This window comes from Anguilla rostrata, chromosome 18 (genome assembly GCF_018555375.3).
Source record: "Anguilla rostrata isolate EN2019 chromosome 18, ASM1855537v3, whole genome shotgun sequence".
Taxonomy (NCBI): domain Eukaryota; kingdom Metazoa; phylum Chordata; class Actinopteri; order Anguilliformes; family Anguillidae; genus Anguilla; species Anguilla rostrata.
In genome coordinates this window covers 14,359,526-14,373,745 of record NC_057950.1, presented here as the reverse complement: position 1 = coordinate 14,373,745, position 14,220 = coordinate 14,359,526, and the positions used below count along the sequence as shown (strand labels likewise).

At 43.2% G+C, this 14,220-nt stretch overlaps 2 protein-coding genes across 2 annotated transcripts; both read right to left on the bottom strand.

Annotated features, from left to right (window-relative positions):
- Window positions 1–673: 673 nt before the first annotated feature.
- On the bottom strand, window positions 674–8,125 carry prph2b (peripherin 2b (retinal degeneration, slow)). Its single transcript, XM_064317219.1, has 3 exons — window positions 7,154–8,125; window positions 4,755–5,001; window positions 674–2,871 (listed from the first exon to the last, which is right to left on the bottom strand). Exons 1-3 carry the CDS (start codon window positions 7,732–7,734, stop codon window positions 2,662–2,664), a joined length of 1,038 nt encoding a protein of 345 aa, XP_064173289.1. The 5' UTR covers window positions 7,735–8,125; the 3' UTR covers window positions 674–2,661.
- A 2,044-nt stretch (window positions 8,126–10,169) lies between these two features.
- LOC135244711 (tubulin-specific chaperone C-like) lies at window positions 10,170–11,902 on the bottom strand. Its single transcript, XM_064317218.1, has one exon. The coding sequence runs from the start codon at window positions 11,777–11,779 to the stop codon at window positions 10,709–10,711; it is 1,071 nt and encodes a 356-aa protein (XP_064173288.1). The 5' UTR covers window positions 11,780–11,902; the 3' UTR covers window positions 10,170–10,708.
- Window positions 11,903–14,220: the final 2,318 nt, after the last annotated feature.

Sequence of the window (14,220 nt, the reverse complement as noted above, 5' to 3'; positions counted from 1 at the left end):
ACAGTCTGCCCACCTTCATGTACCATCTACTGCTCCGTATGCTGCTCTGACTTTACCGACTCCTCAGTGCTATTGCTACAGCTAGTTTTGAAGTTGAAACACAAAATATAAAAAATAAAAATAGAAACTCACACTTCACGTTACTGCTCAGACTACGAATCACAGCCCAAACCAGCATTAAAATCACAGGAGCCTGTTCCTGCTGTAAGGCTGCTGTATCTTAACGCGTAGTGCAAGCACACGCCCACAAATGCAGCTGGAGGTCTGCAGTAGTGCAGCCGGTGTGTTTTTACCATACATGCGTGTTTATATGCTATATGCCAGGGAGAGGACTCCTCATGTAAAGCTCACTGGTCGCATCGGGCGAGAGAGGGAGCGGGGTCCTACCCTCTTCTGCATGCCTCTCCCAGCCCTGCCGTGTTACGCTTCCCACCGGATGGAAAGGCCCTCTGTTGTGGGATTTCACCAGGTTCAGCAAACCGTTACGAAGTGGGCCTACCAAATATTGGATACACTGCCTGGGGGTGTCTTGCTTTGCGTGCTGAGTTTTGGTGGAATGCCAGACCTCTCCCCGCTTTGTTTAAGCCTTGGAAAACGGGCAAGGCATCACAGCCTGTCTACTGGTTAGCGTCTTCACCGCCCGCTTAAAAAGACCACAGTTCTAGAGTAGACATCACACATGACTAAACCTTTATTCAGATATACAAGGAGACCATCTACACCAGACACACAAACCAACTTGTTGCTGAAATTGTGAACTATTTACATTTTTTTTTTTAAAGATTAGCTATGACATTAGAAAAAAATAATCTATATTAACAAATAGTTTACATAGTTTTTTTTTTTTTTTTATAAGTACAATAACAGTTTCTCAATAGTCTCAGCCCTTTGTTATTAGGAAGCAACTCTGATTGCTGGCTTGGTGAGAATGCACAGGAGTGCCAAAGGGCATGTGAACCAGTAGCCCCGCCCCTCGCCCCTTGATGACCCCTGGCAGGCACGTGGCACCGCCCTGCTTCGGGTGCGAAGGGTGTGAAATGGAGGATTCGGTTAGCTCTCACCCCACTGGTCCCGTGGAAGTGTAGCTGCCAATACCAACGTCTTCCTCCCCAGCCCTCAACACACCCCTCCGGGTCACCCTTGGATAGGGGTCTCGCTCCACATGCATTCTGGGAGCCCCCACATTTATAAAAGCGGAACAAGGTGAGGACGAGGGGTGGTGGTGTCACATAGTGCTCCACCGTGCAGCCTGTCAAACTGGAATTACTTCTGATTAAATTTGTTTTTTACAGGAGTGCCGTCTTGTGTTGCTTTATTGACAAACGATGCTATTAATATGGAGCCTATGCAGAAGCAGCTGACATGCTAACAGCGAACTCGCTCTGGTCATGCAAGACAGGATGTGTGCTCGGGGATCCCTTTATACATTGCTTATCTTACAAGGTGGAGAGGCTGTCAGCTCCACCTGGCCCACAAAACCGACATTACTGTTCAACCAAAGTCAAAATTTACAGACAAGGGTTTACCTGTCAAAATTACAGTGGAAGTAAGGAGAAAAAGTCATACAGGACATTATAACTTATTTTAAGTTTTAGCAACATTACAATCTTCTGTTTATTTTTCACACAATCTGGAAAATTAAACTGTTAGCATCTACGTACTCGTGCCGGGGTGATGGTTAAACTACCTCTCTGTAAACTCAACTTTTAGCCCGTCCCCAGAACACAGCTGAACGCCAGTCTGACAGCAGCCCCTTAAGGCTGCACACACGCTGTGTTAACCTGCCTCTTACATCCAGCAGATGCATAACCCGATGACAGCACCACGCCATGTGTATGTGTGTGTGAGAAGAGCACGTGTTTTGAAGTGTACAGAGATGTGTGCGAAAGCTCGACGTTTCCGCCCGCTCCTGGGACTGGCTGAGATGTCAATCCGCACAGGGTCACGGAATCTGTGGCTACTGGGAGACAGTGAGAACTCTGGTTCGACAGCTGCCTCAGATCGTAGGTAAGTCACCCTCAGCATTCCTAGCCTCTGTCCAAAAGGAATTAGCCTGGGACTTTCGGTCATTTGGACCTGAGGACGCACCTTGGATACCTCGTTAAAACATCAGTGTCACCATCCCCCTGTTCTGATCAATGCCCAACAGTGAAAGGTCAGTAAGGTCCTTTACTATGCATTTTCTTCATCTCACACACACATACACTCATGGAGCATGGCTTGTGTATCCATCGGGTTATATATCCAACTTATAAAAAGATATAATAGGATAAAGACTTTTTTGTATAAAAGTAGAAGGAAAACATTTTTAACAAAATAAAAGGATGGGGTGTTATTAGGTTTGTACTGTTATATACAACCCTATTATGCAAAGCAGGGGGTGTGGCAAAGGGGAGGCTGGGGGATTATTTTCATATGAAAAGCTTAACATGTACAAATTTCTAAGAGCTGGGCTTTTTTGAGAAATATACTTTTAAAAATTATGTCAGTATATATACAGTTGTATGGATGAATGTTTTCTCATATGTTTGGTTGTTCTTTGTTTTCCATGTGAAGTATTTTTATTCACTGTTGATAGTTGGAGTGGTGTGGGAGAGGATTTTGCTCTCTCTTTTTCTCCTATGGGAGGGAGTGGTCTCAATCAAAGTGGGTGGGACCCACTCAGCTCACCGTGGCAACGCCCTGCGCCTCCCCCCCTGCCCCATCCTCCACCTTGCCCGAGAGTAATTTGATTTTCTCCATGTAGCCTTTGAGGGTCTCCTTCACGCTCTTCTCCAGCAGCCAGCCCTCACTCTCACACTCCGGGTCTTCAGGGTTTGAAATGGTTTCCAGTGCTGTGCCCAGGTACTTCAACCCCACTGTTACTGCCACCTGGAGGCCAGAGGAATAAACTGCATTACTGACCGCATTGATGCTTTGACCAGCCCCTTCTAGACAAGCCTCTCAGCTCATGGCATTATGGAACAGTTCCCATTAGTAGGGTTTGACATGCTGACAAGCCTGTATTCATGAATGAACCTGTACATTTCCTAGATAAATTACTATGTCGAATTTTCACTTCCACTAGAGTTTTGTACTAACAGCACGACTGTCACTGCTATGCTTGAGTAAGAACTTCACAAATGCCATTTAGCTCTAACATCTCATTTCTTTGTTCTCTACAAATCTCTCCCAGTTTTAGGAACCTCAAAACTATTGACTGCTAAGTGTCATTGGTTGCTGCATACATTCTCTGAATTTAACATTCCCTTAACGTAATCCTAATCGCTCTTCAACTACAATCAGAAACAGGACTGTTGTTTCAATAAGTCATATCTCTCAGTAGATTCAGCCATCAACACCTTGGTCCCCAGTCTCAATGCCTGGTACAGAGTCACTAGAATCCCATTCCGTAACACTGTTTAAAGATCCTGTTTGTCAGATGTCCGTTCTTGTGAAGATTAACTCCTCAGGGAAATGGTGATCCTTGGAGCCTGGGCATGCTCTGATTACCGTGTGTCACATCAATGCTGCACTTGCATCAGCCAAACTATTTCAGGATGAAGGTTTCATTAGCTGATGTGTCTGCTGTAATCAGCACAAATTAAACTTAAGAGGCCCTAATAGCACTTTCATTGGTTGGTTTTAGCAGAAGGTTCAGACCAAACCCCAATCTGACCTTCATGTGTTCAGAAGCGGTGAGTGTGTGACTCCTGCCCACTCTTTGATATGAACGTGTGACTGTGTGAGGGTTTGCATTGCCCAAATCTCTCATATAAAGGGGCAAATTGTCTGTGTGCGATGGGAAGGTAAAGTTTTAGAGCCGTGACATCGCTGACACAACGACCACCATATCAAGAGTCAGATGTGTGTCTGTTTGGATCCCTAGTGCCAGACGGGGAAGTGGCACAGCTTCAGCATGTGTCATTTGTTCCAGTATTGCATTAAGACGCAAAGTTAAAGTGCATGGCCCCCCAAACTAACCACTGCCAACCCCACCTGGACCCATGGTCTTCTATTACCCACTCCTTGGTGCCCCTCACCCTTTACCCCATATCTTTCTTAGGGGGTTTATGTTGGTTGCCGATCTCTTCCTTACAGCACAGCGACCACAGCAGACTGTAGGGGGCAGCAGAATTACCTTATATGGAGCTCTGTATTTCTAAAAGGAAGGTGTGTTCTGAGTCTCAGTTACTAACAGTCTGCTCTTACAGTTCAGTGCGAAGCCCAGACTCAGGCCCAGGAGGTCAGAGGTTCTTTTCAACGGTGAAAAGGAAGGATGCCCAGGAGAGGAGCACTAATGCTTGAGGCTCATTAAGAGAACCATTCATATATCAGCCCTGCAGAGGACTGCCTGTGAGGTCAATACTGCCTCTGCCCACACATCTCCGCATAGCCTGGCATTCAGTAGTCATTCTCATCACCCTCTTTCATGTATGCTCGGTTGGACGTTGGGTGTTCTCATATTTCACTGAGAGAGCAGCTCCTGTCATGCTGTACAATCCAGAAACTGGAACGCAGAGACAGTCAGCAATCTGGTCCAGACTCTTAGGACATGAGGAGCAGCTGTGACTATCTAAGTTGTCTTTAGCTCTTGGTTGTGTCAATCCATTAAAGACTTAACAGCTCTCAACTGTGTCAATCAAATAAACACTTAATTAGTTGTATCTGAGAAGCTTTTTAATAGGCCTCCAGAGGTCTCAAGCTCTTCAGGAATCATTGTGGAATCATGAAAGGTGAAGAGAGACCCACCCAGCTTCCTGTTTGGTTCTCACCTGCAGGACGGTGAAAAGCAGCACCAGTGCCCCAATGCTGTTCATCATGCCCCCATAGTAGGACAGCAGGGCATCTCGGCAACCACGCGTGAAGATGTTGAGCTCCTCGGTGTGGTGGTCGTAGTCATAGTGGGCGGAGTTGTTGGTGAGCTGGAACTGGATGCAGGGCCGAGGGGAGTTGGGGTTACAGCAGCTGAACGGGACTCCGTCCATCAGGAACTTCCCCTCCACGTTACTCAAGACACGACTGAGAGACACACAGAAGACACGTACCCAAATGCTCAGAACACGGAACATGCCAATATGCTGAACACGTCTGTAGGGTGCTAAAGTCAGGGAACCAATATGTCAGAGGCCCATTTGGCCAGACAGGCAGTCAAAGCGAACAACATAGTCGTCTACAAACAATGTTCAACGCACAATTCCGTCAAAATCCAATTGTGGTTTTTTTGGACGCATATGTGTGGTGGTAGTGATTTTCAGGTTTCAGTTTTTTTAGAAGAATGTCCGCTTCACCTCAAAGGGAGGAGTGCCTCGTAAGAGGATGACAAACCTTGCACCGGTTGCAAATTTCAGTGAGGGTCAAACTCGCTTATCTCACCTGTGATTGGCTACACCGCAGAGTAACTACACAATTCTGTTTCTATTTTCCCGTATAGTGTTTGTGGGGTGGCTGTTATAAATTTTGGGGATAGGTTACATTAATAGGCTCTTCGGTGTAACAGCTGGCTGGTAGGTTGCTAGGGAGACTTATATGAGTGACAGGAATGCGGCAGGCGGCGCTAATGCGGTTTTATGGGAATATCCACCTGACAGGATCACTCGTGAGTGAGAGTGACAGGGGCACGGATGATGGTCATGGTCTTCTGTCTTCTGGAATTATCAATATCCGCCCCTGTACCCCCCCAACCCCGCCCCTTTTCTTTCACTCCCTCTTTCTCGCACTCTCATACACGCACATATTCCCCTCAATTTGAACTCCTGCACATTGACACACAAAGATGAACATGCACACATATGCAAAGACCACACACACACACACACACATTCACAGGCCTTGATTCAATCAACATTTGTCTGTAACTCAAAATTCCAAGTTTTTTTTTCTCTTAAAATGCACATTGCATCAAGTTAATTTTGGTGATCACTGAATCTATCAAACTGTCATTATGAGGAAAAAATACAGGCCATTCACAGAAATACTATGGAACAACTTCCAACATAGAATTTTCTAAATAGTACAATGTGACATTTTGTATCTGTCAGTAGATACATAGACTACATTGTTATTGAATCATAATGATTGTGTGGTCACAAGGACATTAGCGTTCCGGCTATCAGTGTCTTCAGGGCAAATGCCTATTACTGGCAGCTCATTGAGGTCTTGTTATGATTGGTGGAGACAGTAAGCTGTCAAGGACGTGGAAATGAGATCCAGAAGGATTATCCACTAATCAGAACCTGGCTCACGAACCAGATTCTTCCAACAGTTACCACCCAGCTCACTTGCACTGCTACTGTTATCCCTAAGGCTTCCATTGCCCAAGCCCTCTACCCCAATAATACTGGACTGCACCCAACCCAATTACACCACCCCCTCCCCTAGCTAACAACTGCCTCATAACCCAATTACAGTGCACTGCCCTCCGTTCCACGTGACCTACCAACAACCTCTCCACTTTTCTATAGTTGTATATTGTTAATGTAAAAGATAATTAATCTGAGATTTACTTAAATAGCCTAAACGATGAACAATTATCCAAATGTAGGTCAAGATATTGACTCACATGTTCAAGTAGGCTCCTGTAAACATGGTTCATAGGTATCAAGAGACTGAGCAGATACAAACATTATTACAGTTTGCTGTTGTCACTTACAAACTTATTGCGATCCGAAAGCCCAGTATTTCCTAACACCAGTCAACCTTCTGATACTCATATTCTCTTGCCTTCAAGCCCTCACATTTGACTTCTCATGTAAAACCCCCATTACCCTTGCAACCATAGGCATAGAATGGGGAGGACATCAGGTTTGACTCTCCAATTTGAGCCAGATTGTTCAATTCAAGCCATACTGACATACCTCTATTCATGAGTGTGTTATTAATAATCTGTAGTTAATTCTATGAACAGTTAACAGCTCTACATATATCTCACACATGCCCTTTGTCCCACAATACTTTGCATTATGTCATGGCCATCCTCTGTTTCTATTGTAAAGTAAAAGGGTTTTGGTACTAAACCCAAGTTTGGATCAGGACCTAGGCAATACGTGACTGAACCAGTGCTGTTCTTGGAGCTGCTTTCCTGTGCTGCGGTTTGCCTTTTACCTGGACACAATTTTCACTCCATAGGTATGCCTGCATCAGAAGAGACTACAAGAGGACAGGGAATACTCACTCTTTCACCTCACTGGAGCTGAAGTCCAGGTAGCGGTTGCTGATCCACTGGATCTCAAACCAGTCCTTGTAGTTGTTGTTCCCGCAGCAGCGGAACTCGATCTGCATCATGTCCAGGGTCTTCTTCATGAAGCAGCGCCCGGGCGTGTCCGTGTCCTTGTAGTACTTCATGCCATTCTTCAGCCCCTCGGCCAGCGTGGACTGGAGCGACAGGCGCAGGCAGAAGCAGAGGAGCGCCGTGATGAAGAGGAGCACGTTGAAGAGGATGCAGCCACACAGGAAGTGCTTGATCATGGGCTTCCATTTGCCGAACTTGGTGGCATCCAGGGAGTCGTGGCAGACCTTCCCGCCGAAGGCGTTGACCCCGCAGGCCAGCAGACCCACCAGGATCAGCAGGTTGGGGACAAAGTGGCTCTCGTTATTGTCCATCATCTCGCTCCGCTTGCGCAGCTCGATCTTGAAGAAGAGCCCCATGCTGAAGATCAGCACGCCAGCCATCACGGCTAGCCAGTACATGAGCCACAGCCCCTGGGCTAGCTTCACCCGCTTCTTCAGGTCGAATTTCACTTTCATGAGCACCATTTTTGCTCCAAATGTCTCCTGCCCAAATCACACACAAAATAAGAAAGAGATTTACAGTTCAAAGTAAATAAATATCTGTTCGTTTTTTTTTTTTTCAGAAACAATTTTTAAAAAAGCAACGGCACAAAAAGAGAACCTCAGACAAAAATTTGTAATCCGTTCCCGAAGGGAGCTGCAGAAGGTACTTTTGTGAGGGTCTTCCTCTTCACACCCATTCTGACCACCCAAATGTCAGGAAAACCCATAGTGTAGGTGACTGGGGCCTTGGTCACCAAAAAAGATAATTTTTTTCCACATAAATTAGCACAAACAGATGGGATCGCAGGCTACACAACCATTTTCTTCTGGTTCTTTTCCTGCAAAGGGAGGCGGCTTGCTGCCGATCTGAGCGATCAAATCGAAGTTGCAGTACGTCATCCTAAACCCGCTAATCGGCCTGATCCCATTTGAGGAAAATCCCTGCCTCTAATCTCCTGTCTTACTGTGTAATTGGTTTGGTGCTTCAGTGTCAAACTCCTTGTGCTGAACTGGCCAGGTAAAGGGTTCCTGAAGATGGACTTAAGGCCACATATTCTGTTCACACGTCAAGACAGTGGCAGGTAGAGAGAAGAAAAAAAATAAATGGAGGGGACCCATTATATACTAGAGTAGAGTGGTGATACCGCTAATTCCCACTCCTCCCTAAACTCTTCATCTCCCATTGACCATTTGCACACCCTCATTCAGCCCTGAACAATTTATCTGGTGAGGTTGGAGTACCTATAATTAAGGTGGATGGTGATATTTGGCTTCACCCTTTTTCATTTCATCTACCAAAGATATTCCACTCTACTCTACCCAGTGAACAAAACCAATTCTGGTCTGACCCTTGGCTCTTTAAAGTTTACCCCGGGGTGGGAGAATATGTAGAAAACAGATATAATTGAAATCTAGGCATGGAAAAGCCAGTGCAGCCAAATCAGTTTACAGATTATCCTCAAAAATTTAGCCTGAAACACAACAGTGCTATGCACAGTTAAAGCTCTAGGTTGCCAACATTACTCGCTAAATTAAGTTTTGATAATATATTTCACTCCTTTAGTCCCAATTCCTATGATCAGTGAAAGCACTTTAGCCAGTCTTGCTGTAGTTTTGGAGTGAGAAAAGGAAGTAAGCATTTTGCAGTATTGTAAGAATAAAACTGACAAAAAAGTTAAGATATCTCACACTCCAAGGGGAACAACTTTGCAAAATGGAATGTTGATGACAGTGAATTCAAATGAGATGTCTTAACACTGACCTGGATTACCAATTTACAAGCTCACATTACATTTCATCTGCAATTTCAATACTCCACATGAATTACATTCAGATTATGGACCATGGGGTTAAACACGCTTATAGTTCTGTAGTTTTAGTGTATTTTATTGTTTCAGGGCTGTTTGTCTTTTCCCCACGGCACGCAGGAACTGCTGCCGTGGGTTATGCATGGCAAATTGTGGTCACTCACTTACGGACGACCTTTGAGGGACGTTTTGTGGGACGCATGCGCAGGTGGTGCTTCGTTTAGTAGGACGCACGCACAGGTGGTACCAGCTAAAATGCGAAAGTGAATTGTGCCGTGGGTCTGGACGGTTCCGTGCTTGTTACACATACAGTGCAACAATGGGGGGCTCAAAACAAAAACAGGTGTTTCTGTAAAATGGTAAAACTTACCCATGCAAATACCACAAAATAAAAGCTGATTGTCTATAATTTTGATTCATATTTATCTTTTCAATCTCAAATCCGGATGCCTTAACCATATAGCAAACATAATAAATTTGTCTAGTGACCATACATTTGGAGGGCACTGTATGTATGGAGTATTACACATAATTGTGTGTGTGAGTGTTTGGAGGCAGCTCTTGTGTTAGTATTTTTCAAGGGTGGAAATTACAACTTGTCTTTAGACGGGACAACCAGATTTGGCCTAACCCTAACTCTAAAGCAACTGCAGAATTAATGACAAAGTACTATGAGATGGATAATCTCCATTTACTCCCCATAATGAATGATAGGGTTCACAACTAATTGAATACTTTTGGAAAAACTGTTTTAATGCACCAAAAGCAAAAATGTAGGTATATATTCTAGTCCATTAATCATTGAAACTTAATCATAACACAGTGCAAAAATTGTGAATGTGCAACTTGGAACACATATATTAATTTGTTTTGTTTTAACTGCTAAATGTTTAAACTGTATTTTCCATTCCTCATAACCATTGAGAATTCAGGTAGCCAGTTGACCACCTATGGATTAAAAGATAACTGCCAAAGGTAGAAAAGTAGTCACTTCGCATTTTCTTCCTAAGATTTTCATGCCGTACTTGGTTGTCTCTTAAAAGGAAACATTTAACAATGTCATTTTTTAACTCAACAAGGTCATGCAATACTGAGCATCCAAACAAGGGGCCTATTGTACATATACTTTATTTTACCAAAATGCAACAGCCATTACAATTACAATACTTGAGTACATGTTATATGAGTGAACTGACATGCTAAACCAAGCTGTAATATCATATAGTCGAATACAGAGAATAAATTGGTTGTACAATTTGCGTTTATTAAATTGTGGGTTCAGGCTGTGATACATTGTTTAATTACTGTGGTCAAATGCCATCTATGTTTACAGTGAATTTATAAATGCTTATTAAGAATGGGTTTTTGTCTGTCAGGCACAACAAATATTTGGGTCAGTTATTTATTACTTGGTGTTTGAAACTTGAACACCAGAACATTGACAGTCTTTTTCCTCGCGGAATCTGACGTTATAAGAAGGCATTTGCGGGTACACGAGAGGGGGTGTTGAAGGTATAGTTCAATTTCAGTTTTTTTTTTTTTTTTTGGTACATACAGTGAAATAGAAGACATTTTTAAGGAGTGAAATATATTCTTAAATAATCTCAATTTACTTTCAATTAGGATCCCTTTGCTTTCATCTTAATCTCTTAGTCCCAGTCGGATCTCCTCTCTGATTCGGGAATAAGTGTCCAGTTCGGTGATGGTGTGTCAGCGGCCAGCCAGTTAAAGTCGTCCACAAGAGTCCAGTTGTTTCTTCCCCTGTCCAGCCCGGACACCTCGAAGTCAGCGTCGATTCCGGGGTAACTCCAATTGAACGGAGCGAAGCTCACGCCACTGCAATCTTCGATGATGGCCCGGCTGGTGACGTGCAGATACACCTGAGTGTCGGTCGTGTGATGTGTTCTCAATTGCTGACAGGGGAATGCAAAGGTACAGCCCGAGACATTATCAACAAAGATAGAACTAGACACTGGCCCACACAGGATCTCCGAGTTACGGATGTGTTTGATGTGCAGGGTGCTCGGGGTCCCGAGAAGTCTCACTTTGCAATTCGACAAGTGGGTCAGCAGCACGTCCCGCTGTCGGATCTCCTCCGCTCCCATGGTCAAAACCTGTGAGTCAGCGTTAGCCAACCCACACTGCTGTGCGCTAATGTTTCCACCAACATTAGGGCCACCGCTTTCGATGCTCTGACGATCACTCTCTGACTTGGAACATTGAGAACTGGGCGTAGAAACCGGAATGTCCTGAGCTTTGTGTGTTGCTGTAACTCGTGATCGGAAGGCAAATTTCTTCTTAGGCAGAACCTGGTCTCTTTTCTCAGCTAACGTGCTCTGCAGCGTCTGTAGCGAAGCCTGTGCTTGCCTCAATTCATACTGGGGCAGGAAAACTACGCTGTCATTTAGGAACTTTTGAAGCTGCTGTATTTTAAGTGTCACCTCCTCTAAAATTTCAGAAGCTTTGTCGCGATCCAATTCTAAACAACCAGACAGAAGATCTTGAATTTCCGCCTTTTCAGAGTTGAATGTCCTGGAGAAGAAATCGCCTTTCTCCTCCGTGACGGCCTGGCTTTCTTTCTCCTCTTTGCGCCGCTCCACTGCTTCTTGTCTCTCCAGGTCCCTCTTCAACAGTCTTTCAGGAATTTTAACCGCAGCGCAGAACCGTACATCCTCATTTTCCGAACAGTTCGCATTGCCTGAATCAGTAGCCGCGTCCATTTCAATGTACGCTTTTCGCTACAGCTATATCAGTACAGAATTTTAAAGATGCTCTTTCCAGTTTTTTCCAGAAGTGAACCAACGCGAAATCGTTATTTCACCGTTATCTAACAAACTCGTTTGTGATTGGACACGTGATTTGCCCTTGTTCGAGCATACTCTCTCCCCATTGGTCTTCCATGAGTACAACCTCGTATCCTGAATCCTACGTATTCGAACCCTTAAAGAAATACAAACATTTGTTTTTGATAGGGTGTGGCAATTTCAAATTAAAATGCCTAATTTTTATAATAACAATTACAGCATTGTCAGCCAAAAAATAATTAAATTATTAGTTCACATGGAGTGAAATGTGAGCTGCCATCAAAATTATTTTCAATGACCTAAACACGGGAGCTGGTATTGCATCAGGTATATCAGCCAAACGCTTGGAACTAAATCTGAACGGCACTAATAAAACTATGCTCAAGGCTGGGCGGGCGATAGTGCGCATTGTGCACAACCTTAAAGTGAAACTTGTGTCACAATGTCAATATACATATATTCAGTCAGACAAGTTTCTGATGAAACTGTTAAAAGTTCAAAAAGGTTTCTTATGTACAGTTTCTCATATGTAGAAGCAAGAAAGCATGAAACCAATCAAACCCTTTACCAAAAACGGCAAGAACTGTGTGTTTGGACTTTAGACCATGCTGGATGATATTCAATGTGAAGGATTGCGCTAATACTCTTTAACACACCCACGAGTTGAACCCACCACAGTCTGAGTCACAAATAGCCTTCGTCACTTGTTTCAAATCTGTGAGGTAGCTACCCTGCGCAATAATACTGCAAGGCTTCATTTTATTTTATTTCACCAGAAAATCTCATCGTGATTAAAATATCTTTCAAACACTCTTTTAAAACAATGGCAGCAGTATATAATGTTGAATGATATAGAAAATAATTTCACATTAAAACAGAATTGCCAAAAATATGTATTTACACAATTTTTGCAGTGCAAATTTTAAAACAATAAGGTGGGGAAACATTTTCCAGTTTCAGTTTGTATTTTTATTATTTAGTTTTCCCACAAATCTGTACATAACGAAAGTAAGAATAGTTGACCCCAATAAAAAAGCTTAGTCAGTCCCAAGCTGAACAAAAATAGACCATTTCAAACAGGATTTGTATTACTCAAAAGTATGCCTAAACACACACATCCGTACATACACCCCACCTGGACAGAGTGCTCACACAGAGATGGTGCAAAAGCGAGAGAGAAAGAATAATATATTTTTCAAGAGGACAGCCAATATCTGTCTTTCTTTGGTAATCAATGGGTGACTTTAGAAGGGACTCAGAACACCATCGAGTTTGGGGGTTCTGGCACTCAAATTTTTTGAAAGAGGACATCTCCCACTGTTGCAGATAATAGACAAGGTAATGCCTTCCAGCTGATAAGAACTGTGCATTTAAAGTTGTGGAAAAAGCCTAAGACAATCATTCATGAAAACATCGCATCTATCAAGTCTATCAATTACAACTATCATATTATACAATCAACAAATATGCAGTGATTTAAAAAAAAGTTTTACTGTGGCAAACACATCCTATTTTTTTACCCCAAGATATACAGTAACGGCTACTTGGTATTTGATTCTTACAGTCCTCTGAACGCAAGTAAACTACCAGAACAATTGATCTACACCACAATTCACATAGGGGAATATTTACCCCATTGGATACAAAACTCACAAATAATTTTTATTTGTGATTATAATACTGAAACACAGTTAAAGTATGCAGTCAAAGATCTCAGCACAGTACTGACAGTAAAGATCCATCCATTCATTATCTATACCAGCTTACTCCTGGTCAGGGTCGTGGGAGGTGCCAGAGCCCATCCCAGAATGCACTGGGTGAGAGGCAGGAACACACCCTGTACAGGTCACCAGTCAATCGCAGGGCACACACACCATTACAAACAGTACAAATGAAGTTCTAAATTCATACAGATGCCATAATCCGAATTGTATGCAGTGGATTCTAAACCTTCCCAGAACTCAGAGATTGATTTCTGCTGGAAGGGGCCTGTTTCTGAGATCACAGTACCAGCCACTGGGAAGACATTCATGGGCCTGACTGCCATTACTGGTAAATGAACAGCAAAGAATCATTAAGAGATGTGTGAGAGAGAAAACAATCAGTATGCTAAGGAGAACGAAATCACTGTTCCCCTGGCTGTCAAAATTGGTCATCATTTGTACATCTAACAAACAATAATTACTCACTGTTATGGTTTCATCATATGCAAGATAAAATATTTTCCTAATCATTAGTGCTGAATTTGCAAAGTAATTAAACACAAATTAATTAAATGAAGTCTTTTTTACAGAGAAGTATTTTACACATGTAAATGAATTGCCATTATACAATATATCAACCCGTACAGTACCGGC

Coding starts and splice junctions, on each gene's coding strand:
- prph2b (XM_064317219.1), bottom strand. CDS start 7,734: ATGGTGCTCATGAAAGTGAAATTCGACCTGAAGAAGCGGGTGAAGCTA. Junction 5,002..7,153: donor AGCTCCAGTGAGGTGAAAGA/GTGAGTATTCCC, acceptor TGTGTCTCTCAG/TCGTGTCTTGAGTAACGTGG. Junction 2,872..4,754: donor TGCTTTTCACCGTCCTGCAG/GTGAGAACCAAA, acceptor TCTGGCCTCCAG/GTGGCAGTAACAGTGGGGTT.
- LOC135244711 (XM_064317218.1), bottom strand. CDS start 11,779: ATGGACGCGGCTACTGATTCAGGCAATGCGAACTGTTCGGAAAATGAG.